At 41.6% G+C, this 9737-nt stretch overlaps 1 protein-coding gene across 1 annotated transcript; it reads left to right on the top strand.

The window, feature by feature from the left end:
* Window positions 1-1292: 1292 nt before the first annotated feature.
* On the top strand, window positions 1293-9645 carry LOC125901688 (Y+L amino acid transporter 2). The gene is made up of 10 exons (XM_049597514.1): window positions 1293-1514; window positions 2707-3236; window positions 4591-4716; window positions 4793-4937; window positions 5147-5270; window positions 5403-5506; window positions 5598-5694; window positions 5791-5940; window positions 7501-7684; window positions 7924-9645. The coding sequence occupies exons 2-10, from the start codon at window positions 2717-2719 to the stop codon at window positions 8016-8018; spliced, it is 1545 nt and encodes a 514-aa protein (XP_049453471.1). The 5' UTR covers window positions 1293-1514; window positions 2707-2716; the 3' UTR covers window positions 8019-9645.
* Window positions 9646-9737: the final 92 nt, after the last annotated feature.

Raw genomic sequence — 9737 nt, 5'->3', positions numbered from 1 at the left:
AGAGCAATTAGTCGACTAGTCACCCGCATGTTTACAATATTGATTTAATTTTTCAATGATATATCTTGGGTGAGGCAACACAATGGTTTGAGTTGAAGGTGTGAGAAAGAATAGTACCAGTAACATTGTTAACACTGTGCTACATTACAGAGAAATACAAAACCGTACTAAGGAACCTTCATTAATATATAGGCCTATATTTTATCTACAAGTGCACGTCACACACTGAGCGAGCCGCCTGTTAATGACGCTGTGGGCTAATGGGCATGTAGCTACTTCCATGTTTCAGATGATACGTCATGTTTGTAGTCGACCAATGAAGATGAATTTACATATCACCTTGGGTTCGTCCTTCACCTTCTCTAAATGATCCCACACTTTGGATTTCCTGCCCGACATGTTATTAACTAGCCTGTGGAATAACCGCAGGTACCAGCCCTGGAAATTAACCTGACTCCTGTCTGACTGCTGAGCGTGGACACTTCCTGAGTCCGTCCTTTCAAATTAAATTTCCACATGGTCCAGTCATTAGGTTTTGATTTATTTTCACAAGGCACAGCTCTTAGTAGAGTTTTACTTTTTTTTTCTGCTACTAAACACCCAGTGAAATCTTGCCGACTAATGACCTTTCTGGTCAACTAACGTTTTTTCAACTATTAGGGGGCAGCCCTAGTTTTTACCAGTTTAAATCATGGGGTCATTTGTTTTGGAGAGAAAGAGATTTCTATGGATAATTTAGGTCCTGATAAAAACCTCCTGAAAGTCTGACTCGTAAGTTATAAGAGAAAAAGGTGAGCACAAATGTGATAGGCCGGTGGTCCTTCTCAAACAGTGTCAGAGAAGCCCTGATTTGTAACGTGAAACTGGTTTATTCAGTGTTTTCACCGCTTTAATCCCTCGTCCATTTGTTGTGGAGAGAGAAGGGATGTCTGTGGATAATTCTGCTTCTGGTCAAAATCTCCTGGACAAAGCAAACTTCCCACAGATGCATGATGACCTTCTTTTGTTGGGTGTCTTGCTCCTATGTGGGTCGGGGGGGTGGACTTACATATCTGTGCCCAGAGACCTGGTTCCTCATACATGTGCGTAGCAACCTGTCTGAGTGAGTGATAGAGACGCAGCTGTTGGATCGATCTCATTAGATATTCTTTCATCACTGTATACGTCACAATATGTTCTGAATCATACAATCTGCTGACTGTATCCTGGCCCAGAAGCAGTGTAGCTCCCCTGAGGGCTGTCAGAGGGGGCAGGGGCGAGGTCTGCTTGTCTCTGAAAATAGAACGGGGGGGAACACGAGAGGGTGGTTCGCCTGGCGCTGGAAAAACACCCGTTGTGGTTGTACTGGGCTGAAAAGATTGCAACACAGACTGACCTGTTGCTGCCTCTCAGATGTGATCTCACTGATGTCTCACTGTGTGGTTCAGAGGAGGAGCACTGACCTGAGCGAGACTCTACATGTACAGAGGATCAGATATAGCCTGCCTGTTGATCTTCTATAAGTAACAATTAAAGTAAGTTCGCTTTTTGTCCTATTTACAAATTTGTCTTTATGTCATGAATTAGTAAGTATGTTTAGTTCTTGCCTGGATTTACAAAGAGTGGACAATGGGGAGAATTGGCCACATGCATATTGGACATTGGTTGGCTTGAAATGTGTAGTTAGACATTAATGGAGCAGTGTGTAAGATTTAGGGGGATTAAGTGGCATCTAGCGGTGAGGACTGTAAATTGCAGCCAGCTGAAACTTCTCTCGGTTAGATTTCCCTCAGTGTTCATGGTTCAGGAGGTTATTTTTGCAAGTTGGATTATCCACAGAGGTCTCTTCCCCTCCAACACAAACGGACCAGGTGATTTGAACCACTAAAGCACTGAATAAGGCTGTTTTAAATTACAAATTAGTGTTTCTCTGATGCTGTTTGCCAGTTGGCGAATCTCATTCAGGGCATCCTATTTAAACTGCTCTGGCCTGCCTACTGTTGCTGCTTCCTCTGCAAGCCGCTTTGCAACCCGCCTCCACCCCAGCTCCTCCTTTTCATGATTTCATCATGACTTATCAATGTCATTTCTGTTTGTCATTGATGCTGCTCTGTTCTGTTCCCTGGGGGTCATTGCTGCTGCTCTGGAAGGGCAGGGAGGTTTGCTCTCTCTTAAGGCTTTCTACGTAGGCCGAGGAAAGGCAGAGAGGCCCCAGAACAGAGCCATACTGCCAAATATAATACTGCAAATGGCAATAAAGTTTTCTTTGACTTAAGTGGTCCTGAGTGAACAAGTAAACACTGAAGAAAACAGTTTCAGGTCACAAAAATCTGTGTTTTTCCGACATTCATCAGGCAGGTTGCTAACTACAGTAGCCGATGCGAAAACACAAATGGCTGTATGTAAAGCCAATGTTTGCTTTGTCCATTCTGGGCTGGGCTTCTAGTGTTGTGCCATGGTGATCACCTTAGATGAGGACTTGCTCCCTTAGTAGAAACAAATGGCTCATTTTAGAGTAACAAAAACACACAATTCATATTTTCATGTGATTATACACTAAAGAAAACACACCTATTATATTCCATTTCTGCCATTTCATCCCCCTGAATCCTGCACACTGGACCTTTAAATCAAAGGTGCATTTAAGAAAAGCATCTCATTACATATATTTTGACTGTTACATCTGAAAAATCCCCTTTAATCCCTGCTTTATCATGCCCACACCAGGACTGGACTAATGGAGGATCTAAGGCAGAAGATGGGGGCCATGTCACAGACAATATGCCCAAGTTCACGGGCTCCATCTGACGAGGACTTAAAGGCCCCGAGTAATGGGAAAGGAGAGAAAATGCAGATGAAGAGAGAAATCTCCCTGATTAATGGAATCTGCCTCATTGTTGGCAACATGATCGGCTCTGGGATCTTTATCTCGCCGAAGGGTGTGCTCCTGTACAGCTCCTCTTACGGCCTGTCACTGGTGATCTGGGCTGTTGGAGGCATCTTCTCAGTGTTTGGGGCTTTGTGCTACGCAGAGCTCGGCACCACCATTGTCAAGTCTGGGGCCAGCTACGCCTACATCCTGGAGTCCTTTGGAGGCTTCCTCGCTTTCATCCGTCTATGGACGTCCATCCTGCTGATCGAGCCGGCCAGCCAGGCTGTGATATCGCTGACCTTCGCCAACTACTTGCTGGAGGCTTTCTACCCAACCTGCCAGCAGCCGTACGATGCTGTCCGGCTTATCGCTGCAGCCTGCCTCTGTAAGAAACACCACTGTGTCTGTTTATAGTTCATCACCCAGAAAAATAGAAATGTGCGTACCATGTTATATTAAAGTCTGCAGGTATTTGCAGGAAAAAACTCACTTTACTGCCATCCACTGTGACTCTCAGATGTGACCTTTTAATTTGTCTGTGAGGGAGTTTTGAATTTTGGAAATGGACAGAAATGTCCAGGGGTAACACAAGGGCAGTAAAACTGAAAGGTTTTAGCAAAAATGACTGTGTTTGGAAAGTACCAAGCATATAACTGAAAAAATGAGACTTTGAATATAGCCTACAGATGTTTTGATATAGTTTCGGTAAATGTGGTCGCCTTTAACTCCAGTTCATGAAGAATTTTCTCCTTTTTTGGATTATCCGTATTCGGGATGAGACAAAATTTGTTTTCTTTACAAATTCACAGGGTGTGTAACACAGGGTAAGAGAATGATATACAAATTGTCATTTTGGAGGTAAAGTTTTCCTTTTAGTATTTTTTTTATTGGTGCTTGACATTTACTTTACTATTAGTATTATTAATTTATTTTTTATTTTATCTTATTTAATTATTTATTTTTTTATATTACCATTATTATTATTAGTAGTAGTAGTAGAATTAGTATTATTAATTTATTTTTATTTTATTTTGTTTTATTCATTTATTTATTTATTTTTAGAAATGTTATGAATGTATTCTCTAAAACCTTTATATGATCATGATATGTACATGTACTGGAGATGGTTTAGGTATAATTATGCACTACCTGGCACTATGTTGTAGACCAACACATAATTAAGGTCATCATTATCGCTACGTTATTGTTATGTTTGGTGTATGATATTAATCTGTTCATGTCCTTTGTTGTATGTTGTATTTTTATGGCTGCAGTATGGGTGAATAGCTCACTTTGTGAGACAATGAAGTTCATCTTGAATCATAGCACATGTTAAGCTCAGCATCAAACTCAGTAACCCTGTGTGAAACTGGCATCAGCTATAGATAGACTGTAAGTTCTGTAAAAAATACCACTGTGTTTTACAGCCTGGCTTTGTGCCGTGAAGAATGGAGATAACAGAAATGGTATTTAGGTGAGAGAGCAGCAACACCATGAGTCATAAACAGGCCTATAAGAAGTGTTTCTTTTTCTGTACCCTCACAAACACTGCGGCCCACGTGACACAGACAAGATGGTCAGCGATCTCGGGCACGGGCCCGAGAGATAGCAGGCCTCTATTATAGCTTGTGAAATTCAACTTAGTGCAAAATAAGTTTCACAAACTGACCGACATGGTTTGCCTTTTTTTCCTGCATAATGAGACCTTGTTTGTTCATTCTCTGCCTTTATCTTTCCAGGTATGCTCATCTTTATTAACTGTGCCTATGTGAAGTGGGGGACTCTGGTCCAGGACATTTTCACTTACACCAAACTCATGGCGCTCTGCCTCATCATCGTTGTAGGATTAATCAAAATATCTGCTGGTAAGGTTACATCAAAATATGAATGCATCAGTGGAAACAAGATGAGCGTGTGTGCCTTAAACTTCTACTTGTGCAGGAGAAACAAAGAGCTTCGACAGTCCGTTTGAAGGCTCCTCCACGGATCCTGGAGCCATCGCTTTGGCCCTCTACTCAGCTTTGTTCTCCTACTCCGGCTGGGATACACTCAACTTTGTCACTGAGGAGATTAAGAACCCAGAGAGGTAACACACACACACACACACACGTATAAACAGACACCCACAAGCCATTTCACTGACCACCACTACACCACTGCACCAAGGGAAGCAGTCTGTAGAGGTTGTAACTGCAACTTGAGCAAAACGATGTTGTCATCACATGAATCTCCTGTAATCTGATTACTGCAGCTCCTCAGTGAGTCAGAAAACACTGTGTGTTGTTGTTGTTACAGGAACCTGCCCCTGGCCATTGCCATTTCCATGCCCATAGTCACCATCATCTACCTGCTGACAAACGTGGCGTATTATGTGGTTCTGGACATGCCGTCTCTGCTGGCCAGTGACGCGGTCGCTGTGGTAAGACACCAACAGCCACCTGAGAGAGATGTTTCACCCTGCTGCTAAATATAGCCCTGACATGGTTGACCCGTGACGTTTTGTGCTCTGACTTCAGAAACTGTAATAAACTATGTCAATCTGACCCTGCAGACATTTGGGAATGCCGTCCTGGGGCCGTTCAAGTGGATCATCCCTGTTTCAGTGGCCATGTCCTGCTATGGAGGACTCAATGCTTCTGTCATCGCTGCTTCAAGGTAATCAGGAAGTGCTGAACAGGTGCTCACTTTAAGCTCATATCATGATAAGTGTTTTGCTAATAACTTTATATGATTGTTGATCATGCAGGTTGTTTTACGTCGGAGCCAGAGAGGGCCACCTCCCCAACAGTCTGAGTCTGATCCACCTGAAGCGCTACACGCCCTTACCTGCACTGCTGTTCAATGTGAGGACTGCTTCTCTGTCAGATTCCCCACATGCATACATGTACATGTTCACATGTCACAACTGGAGCATAATTATATTCATTCATGCCCTGCAGGGATTAATGGGTCTGATCTTCCTGTGTGTGGAGGACGTGTTCCAGCTCATCAACTACTTCAGCTTCAGTTACTGGCTTTATGTGGGTCTGTCTGTGGCCGGCCTCATCTACCTGCGCATCACTCAGCCAGACCGACACCGACCTGTGAAGGTGCTGCTTTTTTCTTTGTTCACATCACACTGAACATAATCACATGGAACAAAGTCCATACACACACACAATACTACAAGCTCCTGTGGGTATTTCAAATCTTCTTATGGTTTTATTTCTGTAATAATTTAGAGAGTTTAACCAGGAAGTAGAAAAATAATATAAACTTTTCTAGTTTTATTTATGTTGGCAACCCAATCACCAGAATATATGTTGACATGGTACACATCTGCAAACCACAGATATGTAGCATATGCAGGTTTCACATGTTTACTTTGTATGTTTCCTTTTTCTTACATTTCTGTTTTCAGTTTTACGTTGTGACAGTGTTGTGGTTAACATGTGGTTACTCTTAAGCACAAAACCAAATTGGTTATAGCTGGGAAAACACATGTTTTGGCTTAAATTTCTGGTATGTTTGTCACAAATATTTTGTTAAAAAAATACCCAGCTTTGTTGCAACAAACACGGCTGGAAATGTCCCGACACAACATTAAAAATACCAGCTTTTCTTGTCAGTTGGTCTCAAACAGTGGCCTGTTTACTGTCCGGAACATGGCTGGAAATGTTCCGATGTGTCGTTACATAATTACCTCATAATTACCTATGTAATAATATTAGAAAACAGAATAACACCCAGTATGCCACCACTTCTTGTAAGTGATCCCGTACTCCTCCTGATGAGACACTCAGCTCATGTTAGGGTGATCTCATCATATTGTGATGCCCCGGGCGTTACTAAAATGACGTTAGGGCAGCCTTTTGCTTCGTATCTTGACACAAAAGGGGTCGGAGGGTTAGGTTTAGGCAGCAAAACTACTTGGTTATTAGGAAGAGATTGCAGATGTTGCTAACACCTGGCTTTGAGTGGCACAAATGCAGTGGTAAGTAGGTGTCGGCAGTTAGGTGTGGGCAACAAAACCACTTGGTTATGGTATGGAGAAGAATGTGGATGTTGCTTAAAAACAGCTGGCACAAACACTGCAACCAGAGTTGTTGTTTGTTGGACCCATCGACCTCCACTCTCGCCTACCCTGAGTATTTAATAATGACGTAGATGGGTTTACATTGGAGCTGGTGGAAAGCTCGGTGCGTCTCATGGGCTGATGTTGACTCAGTGTGTAGCTGGGCTGTACAATGCTTTAGTTTATAAAAATTCAGATGTACATATCTCACAGTTGTGAGGCAAATTATACAATAAAATGTTGCGCTTGAGTGCAAACATGCAGATGTGCAGGGCAGTGCACGGGACTCACATGGTCAGAGAGTTCACCGTCCTGATGTCCTGAGGGGAGGAAGCTTTTTCTTTGTCCTCTTCAACCAACTTAGAGCTCAAACTCAGTGACCTTTTTGTGCTATATGACTGATGAAATATGACAAAGGCACTGAGGAGAAACTTTAGAGGGTCTGTCATGCTGTGCCTACTCTTATGAACATGAAGAACTGACAATACAGTTCCCATAGTTTAAGTATTGAATCATAACTCTGTATGGAGGCACACAAGATGCTCAGACGTCGGTTTACAAACTAACCACATTTTGTGTCGTCCTCTCTCCACAGCTGTCCTTGTTCTTCCCCTTCATCTACTGTTTGTGCAGCCTGTTCTTAGTCATCGTCCCTCTGTACGGAGACACCATCAACTCCCTCATAGGAATTGGCATTGCACTGTCTGGGGTGCCGGTGTACTATGTGGCCATTTACCTGCCTGACGACAGAAGGCCTAAATTCATACGCAAGTTAAACGGTAAGTTTTAGGCTCAAATGTCCATGTGCAGAAAGTGTCATATCTGCACGATGTGTTCAAGGTGACAACAGAGAGACACTTCCTGTGCATGAAGCATTATTATGTTTATCATAACACAATCATGCACCTTTCGCCCAGTTTGTCAAATATCTGTCCTGCATGGTTTGATATCAAAGAACAGCATCAATCATCTTGGATTATCAGATGTAACTGACCTCTCCACATCTTCCCTCCTTCAGCCTTTGCCACCAGATACACCCAGATGCTGCTCTACTGCTGCCTGACTGAATTTGACACTGCACCAGACGCACAAACGGGCGGCAAAACACAATGAGCTGAAGACAATCCTTCTCCCAATGGCCAGCTTCCCACTGGAGGCCTCAGTCTTGACCATGGGTTGACGTTCATTGCTCCCTGAATGCAAACAAACAAAAAACAAGGCCTTGCATGGACAGAGCGGTGAAGCGCAGGCTCGCAACATTTGTGAGGATTACTTTCTCCCAGGTCAAGTTAAAAAAAGGCCTGACATCTCAAATGACTCACCATGAAGGAGCAGGCACTTAAGAAACTGCAAACTGTTGCTTCTTTTTTAAAATGCAATACACCTTTCTTTTTCTTTCTTTCTTTTTTTTTTTTTTTTTACAGAGATCACTGAATATCTAAAGAAATATGGAGCTCACTTTTTTTTAGACTTGTGTGAAGATGTAAATTACTTTTCTGTCTGACAGTGTTTAAAAAAATACAGAAAGTAATGATTATGTGGCTGGACTTCAATCAGTGTGTCCAGGGCTATTTATAGAGTTTGATTACATGTATATGTGAATGACTGTGCAAATATAAAACACCATAAAATTGTTAATTTCAAAAATATTCTGGGATTGGTTTCTGAGCGACTTCACTATGAGCCAGTCAAAATTGAAGGGTAACTCTGGTATTTTTCAACCAGGACTCAATTCTTCCATCTCATGGTGTCTAAGTAAATAATAGAAACAACATTATTTTTAATTGTACCAGTATTGAGAGAGAGAGGGTTACAACTGGTAGCAGCGAAACAGCCCAGCTGGCATTTTAACATCATACACCATGTTTGAATCACTGTTGAATTATGTTTTGATATTGAAAGATGAATCACATTGATTTCACAATGTTATTTCATAAACTTTAAAAATTGTTTCAAAATTGTTTCAACGTTGAAACAGGTCTTTTTGAAATTTCAATGCTGATTTACTCTGAAGGTCATGTACCAGCTGGGAGGATGCAATGTTATCCCTGCAAGTAACTTAACACCGTCAGTTTCCGTCCACTAAAAAGTGTTTGTTTTTGCCACTGACAGGCAGTGTCTGACAACATTATGGGAAGGATCCCTACAGAGATAGACCTTTTTATTTAACCAGAAACAGCTCCAAAGTCTCTATTGCCAAACCCACCAGACTCCATTTAAAAAAAATAGTAATTTTATCTTAAAACACATTTCATTCAAAGTCAACAGAAACAAAATAAAACTCACAGAAATTGTCTTGGTTCTTCTTTCCACTGGTCCAACATTCACCAACTTTGGTTTGGTTGAAATGAACCCTTAATTCACCCAGTTAGATGTGAAAATATGTTGGTTCTATACACCTTTAAATTACTATTTATTTAAATGGAGTCTGGTGGGTTTGACATGAGCAGTTTCAGCACTGTTTCTGGTCAAACAAAAAGAATCTTACTGTTCACTATAAAGGTCTATCTCTGTCGGGATCCTCTCCATCATGTTGTCTCGCTCAATGATTGACAAATTGTTAAAAACAAAAAAACTATTGTCTCCATGAGGGACTTTGACACAAAAACATGGGAAAAAAATTGTCCAAGTTGTACCAATACTGAAGTTACCCTTTAAGTCTGTTGTTTAAGGGTTATTATCCTTCCCTTAAAATGGTTGTTTTCAATATTATTACTTGAATACAGCTTCATAATCACTGCGTGTGTTTCTGTGTTGTTGTTTTTGGGTAAGAATTTATTTTGACTATTTTAATTAGGCTTTTCACCAAACCACACACCACCCACGGACATT

This window comes from Epinephelus fuscoguttatus, linkage group LG15 (genome assembly GCF_011397635.1).
Source record: "Epinephelus fuscoguttatus linkage group LG15, E.fuscoguttatus.final_Chr_v1".
In the NCBI taxonomy this organism is placed as follows: Eukaryota; Metazoa; Chordata; class Actinopteri; order Perciformes; family Serranidae; genus Epinephelus; species Epinephelus fuscoguttatus.
Note: the sequence above shows the minus strand (reverse complement) of the source record. Positions and strands in the feature narration are given on the sequence as shown.

Coding starts and splice junctions, on each gene's coding strand:
- LOC125901688 (XM_049597514.1), top strand. CDS start 2,717: ATGGAGGATCTAAGGCAGAAGATGGGGGCCATGTCACAGACAATATGC. Junction 5,271..5,402: donor CCAGTGACGCGGTCGCTGTG/GTAAGACACCAA, acceptor CTGACCCTGCAG/ACATTTGGGAATGCCGTCCT. Junction 5,695..5,790: donor TACCTGCACTGCTGTTCAAT/GTGAGGACTGCT, acceptor CATGCCCTGCAG/GGATTAATGGGTCTGATCTT.